Genomic DNA, 15,366 nt, shown 5'->3' with positions numbered 1-15,366 from the left:
GGAAGAGGTGGCGGGTCTCTTTTAAAGTGGCAAACTATCCGGACGTTTTCCAGATCAGGAGACTTTCTCCAGTTCTGACACTAAAAGAAACCAGTGTCCTCCGCTCCAGGGCCTGAGCTTGCGACTCCTGTGCCTTTCCCTCTGCTGCCAGACTCCTTCACTCAGTTATCTTGGAAGCCTTTTTTCTTTGACATTCCTCACTCATACTCCACCTGTGCTGGACCGGAAGTGCCATGAGGGCAGAGGTGGTGTCTGACATCCCCACGCAGAGCAAGGCCTGGCACACAGCTTCTGCTCAGCAAATATTTGCTGAATGAATAGGCCTTGATCTGTGGCCTTGGTGTACAGTTGCTCCCTCAGTTGACTTAAATATACAAGATCACAGTGACTTCCTTGGCGGTCCAGTGGTTAGGAGTCTGCCCTCCCACTGTAGGGGGCACGGGTTCGATCCCTGGTCGGGGAACTAAAATCCCACAAGTTGCGGGGTGCGGTAAAAACAAGCAAGATCACAGAAGAGAGTGTAGATCTTAGAAGTTCTCATCACAAGAAAAAAAAAATTATGTATGGCGATGAGTGTTAACTTACTGTGGTGATCGTTTTTATATACATATAAAATTACGCTGTACCCCTGAAACAAATACAATGTTATACGTCAATCATATCTCAACTGAAAAAAGAAGACAACTAATGTCTCATCAGAAATAATGCAAGCAACTCTTTTCCTGTTATGACTCAAGACCAAAAAAAAAATACAGTGGTGATTGTTTTCTAATGTGTAAGAATATTGAATCATTATGTTGTATACCTGAAACTAATATAGTATTTTAAGTCAATTATACTTCGATGAAAAAAATACAGGATCATAGCCTTTTAGGTTTGAGCTGCTTCTCTGGGATTTGCTTTCCAGTTGATCTCACTTTTAATAGTGAGATTTTAGCTTTGGAAGGGACCTTTGGGTCCACCTGTTTTCTGTCGTTGCTTCCTACAGTTTCCTGGGTTTTTAATCTCTGATGAAGGTAGCAGAGTGGTTATACAAGCATGTCTCAGTCATCTGTACTTGGATGACCCAGAGCAAGCTTCTCTTCCCAGACTGGCTTGCTCCTTTGACTTTGCTCAAGCTTCTGGGAAGGCTGACTTGAGGAGGCCTCAGGGTGGATGCTAAGTCCAGTAGCATCAGCAAAACCTGTGATTAAGAACTCACCAGGGCTTCCCTGGTGGCGCAGTGGTTGAGAGTCCGCCTGCCGATGCAGGGGACGCGGGTTCGTGCCCCGGTCCGGGAAGATCCCACATGCCGTGGAGCGGCTGGGCCCGTGAGCCATGGCCGCTGAGCCTGCGCGTCCGGAGCCTGTGCTCCGCAACGGGAGAGGCCACAGCAGTGAGAGGCCCGCGTACCGCAAAAAAAAAAAAAAAAAAGAACTCACCAAAATGGGGCAGTTCCCTGGTGGTCTCATGCTTAGGATTTGGCGCTTTCACCGCTGTGGCCCGTGTTCAGTCCCTGGTTGGGGAACTGAGATCCTGAAAGCCTCGTGGCATGGCCAAAAGAAAAAAAAAAAGAGGCAAGTAAATTGAACAGACATTTAAAAACAAAAAACTGATCAAGATAACTTGACCACCCTGCCCTTTGCTCTTAATCACTCCCATCACCCCTTCTCTGTCTCTTCATTCTTAGACTTCTTCCTTCTTCTTTAAGTAGTAAGCCCCTAGGTGTATCTGTGCTACAATATTCCTGTAATTTGCTGTTTTATATATTTTTAATGGTGAGCCTTTAGTTTCCTCAATTCCTTGAGTGGAACCATCTTGTCCCATTGGTCACACTGGGGAAGCAGATCTCTGCAAGCAGGAAGCACCTTGGAGATGTCTACTCCAGTCCCTTTATTTGATAGGAAACAAGGGAGCAGATGCAGACAGGTTAGTAGCCCAGGGCACAGGATTAGTCAGTGACAGACCCGGACTAGGCCCAGGTCTGGCTGGAATGCGGCACTTTCCCAGCACCCTTTGCCCTGCCATCATCACATCCCACCCCCATGAAATGGAAAATCTCTTATTGTATACTTTTTTTTGGTCTTTAAAAATTTTTTTGTTTTATAATTCTTTTCTTTTTTTTATTGAAATGTAGTTGACTTACTATGTTTCAGGTATACAGCAAAGTGATTCAGTTTTATATATCTATAGATACATCTATCTATCTATATATTTTAATTTATTTTCCTTTTTTTTTTTGGCTGCATCGGGTCTTAGTTGCGGCACACGGGATCTTTGTTGAGGCTTGTGGGATCTTTTCGTTACGGCGCGCGATCTGCTTGGGCTTCTCTCTAGTTGTGGCATGCGGGTGGGCTTCTCTCTAGTTGTGGTGTGCGGGTTTTCTCTGGTTGTGGTGCACAGGCTCCAGCATGCGTGGGCTCTGTGGGTTGCAGCACACGGGCTCTCTCATTGAGGCGCGTGGGTTTAGTTACCCCACGGCATGTGGGATCTTAGTTCCGCGACCCGGGATCGAACCCGCGTCCCCTGCATTGGAAGGCGGATTCTTTACCACTGGACCACCAGGGAAGTCCCCAGATACATATATTCTTTTTCAGGTTCTTTTCCATTATAAATTGTTAGAAGATATTGAATATAGTTCCCTGTGCTATACAGTAGGTCCTTGTTGTTTATCTATTTTATATATAGTAGTGTGTATCTCTTAATCCCAAATTCCTAATATCCATCCCCCCTCTTACAGTATACTTTTTAGGATATGCTTTGAAGAGTCTTTGGACAGTTCATAGTGAAAAATGAATGTTGAAACAGAGACTGTCTCGTTTTCTCCTTTAGCTATGGCCTGTAGCTGCCTAATTGTGGATTGGAAGGGGCAGGGACAGCAGAGAAATGTGAGAGACACGATGGAGATAGTCATTGAATCTTCTGAACAGTTATTTTAATCTACGGCTTTTTCTCCCCCTAACCACTGACACCAAAAATAAGACTGCGTTGGGGTTTTACATTGGTAGATAGGGTGCTCCCCAGGGACTTCGAGGCTTGCTCCTGAAGCTGGGCCGTGACCATGCCGTCCCCCAAACACTGACCCCTCGGTCCACACTAGGACAGGTCTGGAATCGAAAAGTTACTGAGATGACTTGTAGTCAGCACACCCCTCTCGGGGTCTCCAATCCAGGAACTTGAGACCTGAATGGATTTTATACCCCTTAAAGCTCTCCTGCAGTTTCTGTCGTGGCCGTTCCGTGTGTATCTATCACGGTAGCTCACAGTGCGTAGGTGGGAGCAAACACCTGCTTGGATAACCTCCAGCTGTGAGGTTGGGGTGATTATCTGGCTGGAAGAGAGGTACCTTTTTAAAGGTTTTATTTTGGGGGAGAAATCATCCGATCTTATTGTTCTTCCTCTCTGTCCTGAAGATTGTTAGGACCCTTCATCTTTTTTGAGTTGCTTCTCAGGTTTGAATCTGATTATGCAGGCTTTCCTTTAGGTTTTCAAACACCCACACGGGAATGGTGGGGATCTATTCGATTTAGTGGAAATAACATAGAGGACGTGGATTAAAATTGAGCTTGGTCTCTTAACCAGTTGGGTTGTCCCCGGCAAGCCACTTGACCTCTGTGAGTCTCAGTGTCCCTGTCTGTAACAAGGAGATGCTAATTAGTGAGGATTAAATGGGGATCCCATATGGAAGTACTTGGAGTTACTGAGGGTTGGTGGGCTTTGGAATCAGGTTTTTCAGGTAAGCTCCAGCCCTTCTGCAGAGCAGTTAAGTTTTTGTTAGTAGGTGGATTTCCTTCTTAGAACTTGATCTCATCTAGTAAAAATGCCGACTTGGTTAAGTTGTTGGGAGAAATAAATGCAATATAAGTCAGGTGCCTGGTATACTGGGCTTCATGGGGCCAACAGATTCTGGAGTGTGGCCATCAGTGATTGCATATTAGCCATCGCATGATGTCATGCACTGGTTGAGCTCTTTAGACAAAAACAGTTAGTGAATGTTTCACAGTGATGAAAGGATTTAACTAAAATCTTCCCCTCCAGAGTGTGGGGGGAGGCAAGGGTGGGGTGAGACTGGGAGGGGCAGGGGTTGAGAGTGGGTGGGTCCAGGAAGTCTGGTTACTTCTATCTTGGCATGAGGATTTGTTTGGAAGATTAAATGACCTTCTTGGTAGTTGTATAGAATTTGACAGGTCAGGGATTAGTGCCAGTCTAATACTTATTAACTACCATACTTTTTGCTGGTAAAGATTGTAAAGCTGTAAAGATCATAAAGTTCATAGGATTTGTGTGTGTGTGTGTGTGTGTGTGTCAAGGTAAAGTGCTCCGTAGTTGTTGTTATATGGAATGTGAAATGAATCCTGGCTTATCTGCATTTTTTTCTGTGATAGCTCATGTGTGACTTGGCTTATTTTTCTTCTAGGATGTGGAGAAAGATAAGGAAACCCACAATTACCTCAGCAAAGAGGAAATCAAAGAGAAAGTTCATAAATACAACTTAGCAGTCACAGACAAGTTGAAGATGACCTTGGTGAGTACCCATACTAATAATACTGTTTAGGTTGACACGTGTTGAAAGACAACTATAAGTTGTTGGTACTACAGTCTGTATGTTTTAAAATCTCTGAATCATACTTGCAGAACCTTAATGGTCAAGGTATACAGGACCGGAGAATGGGATATTTCTGCATCTTTCAAATGAAAGCTGTATTTTGAAGTAGCTTTATCTCAAAATCAATCAGCACTTCCTAAAATTTTATTTTAAAACATGTTATGATCCGCAAAGGATTTTTAACACTGAGTGTAATCCCTTGCCTGTTTTTAACACATGGGCAGTAACTCAGATTCTAATAAGGCCTTAGATAAGTTTTATCTTGTGTAAATAAATTTGGAAGTGTCAGGAAAAGGATCTTGTGCCCCTGGATTGGGATCTAATTGAGCTCGGATTTTTCTCAGCTGGAGAAAAATGTGTATTATGGAGTATGTAATGCTCGGCTTTCTACATTGTTGTTTCAGGCTCCTGCAGCTTCGTGCCGATGCTGTTAGAAGCTCGGTGGGGAGCAAGGGGGTAGGAGGGAGAAGCACAGGCTTAGTGACAAAGAAAGGGGGGACCCAAGGCAGAGCCAGGTGTACGTTCCTCTAACTGGTCTGGCCTCGCCCATCCACTTGATGACTTTCCTCGAGGCACCTGCCATCCCTCGGTGCCAGTGTCCAGGGCCCTTGGACCCCTGCCTGGCACTCTATTGACTGTGACCTGACAGAGTTCAGCAAAGGACAGGGCGACCGGTTAGAACAGGCCCTACTGAATTCTGTGACCCTTGGGGAGGAGCTTTTAAATATAAACCCTTGTGATAAAGGATCCCTCCCTAGGGGGACTCCACCAAAAAGGGGAGACAGTGGATGATCTCAAGATTATTCCTCATTATTCCAGCAGTCGTACTTCTCCTTCTTCAAACACGGTTTTTATCAAAGCAGAAAAATTCCACATCCCTCCTCTTCCCCTTGGAGATGAAAACAGATACAAGTTTCCATGTCGTTTCAAAGATGAAAAAAAATGTGAAGTGTTGTATCATACTTTCCACAAGAATGAATGAGTGAATTAGTATTATAAATTGACCTTGTGGAAAGGAAGAAAAATAATGGCCTATAAAGGAGATTTTTCATGTTCTGTGTTAACTGTGTCATTTATTTATAACACCTGAAGATTTGTTTAAATAAAACATTACAATGTTTTTTTACCTAAACATACTAAAAGTTGAAAGTGAAGACCAGACTATTATAACTATTTTTAGCAACTAAGAAATAATAATTCTACATCAGTTAAGATAAGTGCTAAACTCATCAAATTGTGTAGATTAAATATGTGCAGCTTTTTGTATGGAAAAATTGTACCTCAATAAAGCTGTTCAAAACATACTTATATATAGAAGGAGACATCAATACCATGTTAAATCAAAAAAGACAAGTGCTTGGGAATTCCCTGCCCGTCCAGTGGTTAGGACTCCATGCTTCCACTGCAGGGGGCACGGGTTCTATCCCTGGTTGGGGAACTAGGATTCTGCATGCTGTGTGGCCTGGCCTCCCGCCGGCAAAAAAAAAAAAAAAAAAAAAAAAAAAAAAAAAAAAAAAAAAAAGACAAGTGCTTGTATTATAATGTCTATAGTTCACATCATAGCTTGAATTTGTTTTAAAAATGTTGCTGCTTGAGGTGTCTGAAATGCCTCATCATGTATCCCATGCTGTGGCAGATCCCATGCTATATAAAATAGGTTAAGCAAAATTGGTAATCTCTGGTACCACTAGGAATGAAAATAGCTTGTTTTCTTCCCGTCTGCTCCTTGTTACTTGAGTATTTCAAAGTCCTAATTGTGACTTTCCTTTTCTGTGTAATAGCTGGTCATCAGTTGATGTTGTTTCCTTTGTGCAGTTAGCCTGGACATATCCCCAAGCTTTAATAAGCCCTGCGGTTTGGCCAGCATCTGGGCCAGGGGATTGTAACCTCACCCGTGGACCCTGACCTTTCACATGTAGCTTCAGTGGCATGAGTCCTGGACTTTGGTCCCCACATCTGCCCTGCAGACCTCTCCTCTGGAAGCACTTTCCTGGAGTGTGTTAACCTCCCCCGAGGTCATTCCCTGAGGGGCAGTCTTGAGCGAGGTTCTGTCACAGAGCTGAAAAAGAAGAGAACAAGAGAAGGAGTGTTTCACCTTCCTTTTTTGTTGTTGTTTTGATATGCTCCTTCCCTAAAATGCCCAGCTAATGTGTGTGTTTTTATTCCTGCTTCAGAATTCAAATGGGATTTACACTGGCTTCATTAAAGTACAGATGGAACTCTGCAAACCTTCACAGACTTCTGGAAAACTGGCTCCCAGTAGCAATGGCTGTATGAATACACTCCACATCAGCAGCACAAACACTGTCGGGGAAGTGATCGAGGCCCTGCTCAAGAAGTTTCTTGTGACCGAGAGCCCTACCAAGTTTGCACTTTATAAGCGTTGTCACAGGGAAGATCAAGGTACCCTGCCACACTTAAAATGAAAATGGTCCCCGCTTTTATTTCTGTCTTTTGGCCTCATTAGTGGAAGGGAAGTGATAGGTGTGTCAGTTATGTCAGGGCCCAGGGCCAGATTCTGGAATAAATGGTGATCACGGTGTGTGCTTAATGCTTCTTGGCTGTCTGTGTCTTTCAGTTGCACAGTCGTGGGTCTTAGGAGCCCAGATACCAGATACCCATATGTGATGGGTATTTATGGAGGATTTGTGATGTGCACAGGAGGATAGCCTTTTTTCTTTTCTTTTTTCCATCACTTTGATTTTAATTCTCTTTCGGACAGAAGAGAATGCATCTGAGCTTGAAGTTTTCAGTAGCACATCGACATTGGATGTGCATCCGAACATGGAGTGATTGGTGGCCTTGCATTCCCGAGACCGGAGGATCGGAGGCACATGTGTATTAGTGCACATTACAGACTTATGTAAATGGCACAGCCTTGGGCTCTCCTTCTCCCTTAGCCTGCCTTGCACTAGGTGTTACCCGGGGGCATGTTGGCCCCCTGGCCCCCCAGGGGCTCATGCAATGCGCAAATAACATTTTGATCTGAGGTCTGCCTGTCTGAACTTAATACCCACAATCAGTGGATTAAAAAGATAATTTTTTTTTTTTGCGGTACGCGGGCCTCTCGCTGTTGTGGCCTCTCCCACTACGGAGCACAGGCTCCAGTCGCGCAGGCCCAGCGGCCACGGCCCATGGGCCCAGCCGCTCCACGGCACGTGGGATCCTCCGGGACCGGGGCACGAACCCGCATCCCCTGCATCGGCAGGCGGACTCTCAACCACCGCGCCACCAGGGAAGCCGCCAAAAAGAGAATCTTAAATTACTGCATGAAACTGAATAAGATATTCCAGGTCAGGTCATCATTGAACAGAAATTGATACCAATGGTGGACAACAAGTGATTCAGTGAGTCACTAAGTGCTAATTTGAAAATGGTGTGTATATGTGAACATTTAAGCTTTCCCTAATTTTTCTGGGTTGAGCCTATAGCAGCTGGAGTAGAAAATAAACTCACCTTGGCATGATGGGAAAATCCTTTGGTTGCCTGGGGATGAAGCCCAGCTAGATGCTGAGTATGCTCATGTTTCTTCAAACCGTATTATGGGCTAGGCCTGCAGAATACAGAGATGAATAGGGTAAGGTTCCTGTCCTCCAGAGGACACAGGCTCAGCAGTGGGGGAAAGTTTACATCTACAGGGAAATCAGCACCTACAATGCAGTTGTATCCGGAAGTACTGAAATAATACAGGTCAATTGATGGTATTTTGTCCTGCCAGCTTCTTTGCCTGCCCACCTGGACTTTAGCTGCATAATCTGACAGTGATAGCATCTTGCTGATATATTACCCACACGGCAAATCTTTCAACCCTACAAGGCAATGCCAGTACTGTGTGTGTGTGTGTGTGTGTGTGTGTGTGTGTGTGTGTGTGTGTGTGTGTGTGTGTGTGTGTGTGTGTGTGTGTGTGTGTGTGTGTGTGTGTGTGTGTGTGTGTGTGTGTGTGTGTGTGTGTGTGTGTGTAGCACAAGATACATGTAGCTGGGCTTAAAGCCACCAGAGCTTGTGTTTGGATGGACTGCTTCGTTTGTTTGCGGCTGCTAATTCTAAATTAATCTGTAGAGAGATTTGCTTCTAGAGTTCTGATTTCATGTTCTTGGGATGGTATTTTTTTTTTATTGTTTTTAAAGGGGTGTGCAGATCCTTTTTTTAAGTTTATTTTGCTTTTTTTTTTTTTTTTTTTTTTTTTTTGCGGTACGCGGGCCTCTCACTGTTGTGGCCTCTCCCGTTGCGGAGCGCAGGCTCAGCGGCCATGGCTCACGGGCCCAGCCGCTCCGCGTCATGTGGGATCTTCCCGGACCGGGGCACGAACCCGTGTCCCCTGCATCGGCAGGCAGACCCCCAACCACTGCGCCACCAGGGAAGCCCTATTTTGCTTTCTAAAAGGAGGAGCAGAATTAATCATAAGCCCATTTGAGGAGCGATACTCATTTAAATTCATTCTTGAGAATGGTTTCCTTTTTAATCAAGGCACAGTTTCTATTATGCGGATAGAATGGAAATAGTATAGAATTCATTCCACTGTGGGCTATTTATTGGTAACAAGATCAGGAGGATGGTGCCTTGGTAGCCAGGGTAATAACACTGTTGCCTTGGTCTGGGCACAGGGTGGTGAGGGGTGCTGGTCTGGGGAGTGATGTTGTGCTCTGTCTGTGACATGGCGCTTGTTCCTCACCAGTCTACGCCTGCAAGCTCTCAGACCGGGAACATCCACTCTTTCTGCGTTTGGTAGCAGGGCCCAGGACAGACACACTCAGTTTTGTTCTCCGTGAACATGAATTTGGAGAGGTAAGTGATTGTTCCTTCTTGCTTTGGACTCTGCAGACCAACTGGCCCTGTCTTATTGCTCTGCTCTAGTGACTTTGCCATTGCAGAGGAGGACGGGATGGGGGAGGCGGAGGGGAGAGGGAACGTGTGTGCCTGTGTGTCTGTCTGCCGGTCATGGGAGGAGAGGTTGTCCTGTGGAGGGAGGGTGCCTTCCTGTGTGTGTTTGAGTTGTCAGAAATGAACCCAAAGTTAGCCTACAAGATAATTCTTTTATAACACTCATTATGTTGGTCTGTGATTTTCAGAGGTGGGAGGAAATAAATTTTTTTTTAACTTGATCTCCACCCAGAGAGTCATTTTCACCCCTCTACCTCCAAATTACTCTAATCCAGCTGAGCTTTGAAAGTCGACACTCTCCATATGTTTGCTGCTAACCAAAGCCCCCAGGCTCCTTCGCTCTAAAGGGAAGTAAAAGGAACCGCCATCTCTTTACTACAAAAGACATTTAACTTTCTAGAATCTTTCTTTCCTCTTTGCCCAGATGATTAAGAAATTATGTTTCTACATGCATCATTTGCCATTTTCTCTTCAGGGAGGATTGTATTTAGGTCAACTCAGTTGAAGGAAAGAGCACTTCAGACTGTCCTAGATCAGATGTCACTTGAGGAGATCTCTCAAGCTCTGGGTCTCAGCCTTTTGTCTGGACTCGGAAATGGCGTGAATTGAATGGCATGAATTGTCCGTGTAGAACATTTTGTAATGCAGCGAGAATAGAGTTTCTAGGTTAAAAGTTAGGAAACCAAGACTCTGCTTCCTACCGTTCCTCTTGTTAGATTAGGAGCACGACCTTGGGTAAATGTTCTGATCTTTTCAGTCCTCAGTTTTAAAATCTGTAAAGTGGGACTAAAGACTTGAAAAGTTGGTTTTGAGTCGCAAATTAGAAATGTATGTAAACACGCTTAGTAAAGAGTATGTTTATATGTCAGTGTAAATTGGAACTTAACTAGGAAGTTTTAGGAAGACAATGAGTTTGGACATTTTGGAAGCTTCTTTTGATTCTCATGTTTTGAAATTTTAAAAATCCACTCTCATTTTGGGGAGAGAGCTGGGTGCAGAAGTCTAAACTTTGGCTTCTGAGTTTGGCACGTAGCAGCCTTTGCTCTGCAAGCCCAAGCCAGACGCATCAGCATAGTCTTGTCAGCGTCTTATCTTTCTTGGTGCTGGTTTCTAAGTGTTGCACATAGTTTAGTGCAGTTGGAGCTACATTATCTGGGAGGGAATTATGTTGGCTTATTTTTTTTTTTTTTTTTTTTTTTTTTTTTTTTGCGGTACGCGGGCCTCTCACTGCTGTGGCCTGTCCCGTTGCGGAGCGCAGGCTCAGCGGCCATGGCTCACGGGCCCAGCCGCTCCGCGGCATGTGGGATCTTCCCGGACCGGGGCACGAACCCGCGTCCCCTGATTCGGCAGGCGGACTCTCAACCACTGGGCCACCAGGGAAGCGCTTGGCTTAGTTTTGAAATTCACTTTACATTGTGTTCTAATGCTCCGGACTGCTGTTCTGACTTCTGTATTGTGTTCTGATTCTCAGGTTTTCAAGGTTAACTGACTTGAGGGAAGAAACTTGCCATAGCTGTCAGGGAGTGGGAGGGAGATGATATTTTATAATGTCTTTACTTTGAAGAATTTATGTGAAAAATAAGATGTTAATTTTTAAATTAACAGAATATTCTAATGTAGAAAGTTTTGCTCTCCTGCTTCACTTCTCATTTTCTTTAATAACTAGCTCACACTCAATCTCTGAGAGCCTTCTCTCATTGGCCCACTTGGTGGTTTTATTCTGTCTCCTCTCTCTGCACCTGTATTTGGTTATCTCGTCTTTTCCCTACCCCATAACCCTGGGAATCCCCCATCAGAAGTTGCTCCTGGCCCAGACAGTGATTCTCAGCCCAGGACCTCCTTTTGGGTGGGGAGGACGTGTAGGTTGAAAAATAAAAAAAACCCTCCCAGGTGAAACCATATACCCTTCTTGATACTCACTGCTTAAATTTAAAAAAATTTTAAAGAAAAACCCGACAAACATTTATTTTGTGCCTGCTAAGTACCAGCTGCTATTAGAGAAAGAGAACTCAGAAACTCAAGGGCCAAAGACAAAGCCCAAATAGTGAGAAGTACAATAGCTGCAGTGTAGGTGAGAGAGATACTAAGCAAATAATTATAATAATTTTTAGATCTTTTGTGATCAGGTTGTGTTCAAGGCTACCAGAGATCAGCGAGAGCCTCTAATAGACTTAATCCTGGCTGGGAGAGAAGGGGAGGAAATCATGGCAGGCTTCCTAGAGAAAGTGGCATTTAAGCTGGGACTTGAAGGTTGAGAAGGAGTTCGCCAGGCGAAGTGGAGGAAGGGAGAGCATGTGCAAAGCCATGTCAGGTAATGAGTGAGGGGCACAGTGAGAGAGATGTGGCTGGGGAGGGGAGGGTCTTTCAGACTCAGCAGAAACAACCAAGGGAAGCCATTGAATGATTCCAAGCAGGGGAGGGTGATGCTTAGATTGGCATTTTACAGAGAGTATTCATATTCAGGCTGGCTGTTTGGTGGAGCTGGGAGGCTGTCCCAGGGATGGAGGACAAGATGGCGGTGGACAGCACTAGGGAGAGCTGCCTAGGAGGTGGTGAGATTGATCGTGGGAGCTGGGAAGGAAGGCAGTGACAATGAGGGCTCCCCGTAGAGGGAAGGTGGAAGGAGTGTGGAGTTATCTCTCATGCCTCTGGGGGTCAGAGTGTCTACAGGAGGACTTTGGTCTTAGAGCCCTTTTGGAGGAGGCTGGAAGGAGGGGAGCAGAGGGCGATGGGAGTGAACCAAGCAGGGAGTGGACGGCGTGGAGATCTGGTCGGGAGGCTCGGCTCTTGTCCACCAGGACTCCCGAGAGGGCCGGGCAGTGCTGGGCAGTGTGCGTTGGGAGGGGAGGGCAGCCACACCTCCCTGCGCTGGCGTCCGCATTCCTAAGTCTTGATGCTGAATTAAACACCTGGCATTTTTTCATATTTGTGTTCTCTCACAGTGGGAAGCCTTCAGCCTGCCAGAGCTACAGAATTTCTTGCGGATCTTGGATAAGGAAGAAGATGAGCAGCTACAGAACCTGAAGGAGCGCTACGCGGCCTACAGACACAAGCTGGAAGAAGCCCTCAGCGAGGCCTGGAAACCCGGGTAAAGTGTGGGGCTCCCTGCCCCTTGGGGACAGTGCGGGACCTGCGTGCAAACCAGCAGCCAGTGTGTCTCTTGTCGGAGGGCGGTTTTCTTGCCCCATGATGCTAGGGCCTTTCCCCTTTAAAAATCTCTAGATCTAGTTCCCCAAACCGGTCACGCAGCAGCATCCTGCACCTTGGGCATCCTCTGTAAGGGATTCTGCAAGCTTGTTCTGTTAAGGCACTGCGGTGTTACCTCTTGGCAAGCTGTGAACCTGTAGTCTCATCTGGAGCATTCTAGAGTGTTTTGAAGCATGGACTCTGGGGTTTTTTTCCCTTTTCTCTTATTTTGTTTTAGTTATTTTAATTATGTGATGATGATGTTAAGCTTAAGGTTGTGCAAATGATTTTTTAAAAGCTTAACGAGGAATCTATCTGAATACTTGTCATGTTGAAACTACCTGTTACGGTTTGTTTTTTCTTTCAAATGTCACAGGCAACGGTCCACATGAATTGAAGGGCACAGGAAGCTAGGAACTCTGAGGAATTGGTGAAGGATTTTGGAGGAGTCTGACAAAGAAAGTAAAGAGCAAGTTTGGAAGAAGGTGGGGTGGAAGTGGGGAGCCCTGATGGGAGGTGTTTTGTGCAAGTGGATGGTAGAGGAGAAGGTGAATTTGCTTGTAGACGAGTTAAAAGCTTTCAGTTTAGAGACGTGAAATCCCTTGTCATGTTGCTTGACAATATGAGTGGGTAAAACGTGGGAGCAGAACCAAAGAAAGTAGGAGCTGGACCAGAAGGAGGGACTAAGTGCAGCTGACCGAGAAGGCAGGCGAACCTTTCAAACAGGGACAGAGCCGCCCTCTCGGTGGACCAGCGCCCATTCTGCCTTCCTTCCCGGAGTGGAAGGTCTGATTGGTGCAGCTTCTCTGGGCCGATGGGGCAGTGAGCATCTGCTATGACTCCTGTGAAGTGACAGTTTTCCCCCCCGAGGTCCTTTTCAAAGTGGAAAAGGAGTTTGGGGAGGAGGCACTCGCCCAGATTGTTAGCATCCGGGGCATTTGTCAGGTGAGGCGCTCCCAGTATACTTGTGAATGTCACTCCCTCCGCTCCCTCGGTTTCCCTTTTGTCTTTCCCTCCCTTCTTCCTCCTACCCTCTCCTCCCTGCTTTCCCTTCTCCCTTTGTCTTATCAATAGAAGTGCGATCTTACATAATGTAGAACAGGGGTATGGATTAAAGACCCAGGACAGTCAGACCCTCAGTTCCAAAGGGTGACCTGGCTGTAAGGCGGCGGACCACACAGGAGGGGGGGTTCTTTATGGAAACATTTTAACAGAAGTGCATGTTCCTGCAAACCAAAGAAATGCATGTGCAATAAGAGCCTTCCTTAAAGCAGGTTAATAACCTCATTTCACGCAGCAGTTAATCTGAAAACAACAGGAAAGGTGTACTGTGCCAGTCTATTTTTAGTCTAGATATTGTTTGTTTATAAATTCCCAAGGAATTGTTGACACTTCGGTGACACCTAATGGATTCTTTTTGAAATTCCAAGGTGCTTCAGTTCTTTGCCTCTTAGTGAACTGTGCCTTTTTTATTGCATTTCTGTTCTCTTCCTGGTGGCTCTTCTGACTCTGCAGAGAACACCTGTCTTGCTGGAGGCAGATCTAAGTGTCGCTTCTGCTGTGCCACACGCGTACTGAGACAATCATATCTTCCTAAGATTTTTAAGGAAAGTTGGAAAGAAAAAAAAAGTAGAAATAGCTATAAAATATGTATAGCACATCTTGTTTAATTTTGCATGTAAGTTCTTTTCAGCGCATCAGTGAGGTTTTAGTGACATTGTCATCCAACGCTTCTGCCTTCATTGTTCAGGGAACGCCTTCATGATTTTCATACTGGTTTTACTATTCAGATGATGGCTTGGGTGTGAGTATACTGTTATCGACCACCTGGTCTTTTAATTACCCATCCCAGTAAGTTCATATTTTGTGAAGCCTTTGTTTCTCAGATGAAGACACTGTTAGAACCTTAAAGTAGTAGCTGATGGGTATCTGTGAAAATTTTTTTTTTTTTTTACTTGAAGTAGATTGTCTAAATTAGGCATCCTCGTCTGTATTATCCAGGACCTTGCTCACTGTCATGTGCACTACAAGTTGCAATTTGGAAAACTTAGACTGTGTTGAAATTCTGTCGGTTCATGGTTCTTGAAGACCGACGGTCTCTCCCAAACACTGGTGACTGCGGCAGCATTTTTAATGTGTAAGAGGCCACTGAGGCCAAAGATTTTTAAAAATCATTGTACAAACTCTTATGTTAAATTAAACTATCTAAGCTTTGCTGTAATACTGTTTTCTCTTCAATATGTGATGGTACAGGAACGAGGTTAAATGAAGCGGTAGTGTTGCAGGGGAGCATTTTAAATCGCAGAAGTAAAAAAATTATAATATTTATAATTTTGATGAGCTTATTTTTATGGGGAAGAGTTTTCTTCCCTAAAATTGTTTCTGGTATGGCAAATCGTTTCCATTATTAAAAGTTGACGTTGTTAGTTGATGTTTGTGTGTTTTTATTTATGGTTATACGCCAGGTAAAAGGAAGCTCACAGGGGTGGGGAAGAGCTGCTTTTGTAGATACTTGGGGACACGGGCTGGAATATGCCAACTTGCACTAGGTTTGAATGGGGCACATTTGTTCTCCCAAATGTCATTTTTTCCTTTGCCTTATCCTCTGGGGCGAATAACCAGAGGTGAGTGTCTGCCCATACAACACATTCCTAAAACAATTGTTTTGTGAAATATACATATATTTACAAGTTTATAAAGCATGTGAATAGGTT

At 44.9% G+C, this 15,366-nt stretch overlaps 1 protein-coding gene across 2 annotated transcripts in view; it reads left to right on the top strand.

The window, feature by feature from the left end:
• RASSF3 (Ras association domain family member 3) overlaps window positions 1-15,083 on the top strand; it is a 117,748-nt gene extending 102,665 nt beyond the window's left edge. For both annotated transcript variants that reach the window (XM_073788422.1, XM_019918506.3), the window contains 4 exons: window positions 4,397-4,504; window positions 6,760-6,988; window positions 9,261-9,370; window positions 12,409-15,083. In XM_073788422.1, the coding sequence (XP_073644523.1) occupies window positions 4,397-4,504; window positions 6,760-6,988; window positions 9,261-9,370; window positions 12,409-12,558 (597 nt within the window). In that variant the 3' untranslated portion in view covers window positions 12,559-15,083. The remainder of the gene's footprint in view (window positions 1-4,396; window positions 4,505-6,759; window positions 6,989-9,260; window positions 9,371-12,408) is intronic.
• The last annotated feature ends 283 nt before the right edge of the window (window positions 15,084-15,366 follow it).

This window comes from Tursiops truncatus, chromosome 11 (genome assembly GCF_011762595.2).
Source record: "Tursiops truncatus isolate mTurTru1 chromosome 11, mTurTru1.mat.Y, whole genome shotgun sequence".
Taxonomy (NCBI): domain Eukaryota; kingdom Metazoa; phylum Chordata; class Mammalia; order Artiodactyla; family Delphinidae; genus Tursiops; species Tursiops truncatus.
The sequence above is the reverse complement of the archived record's forward strand: the minus strand, read 5'-3'. Positions and strand labels throughout refer to the sequence as shown.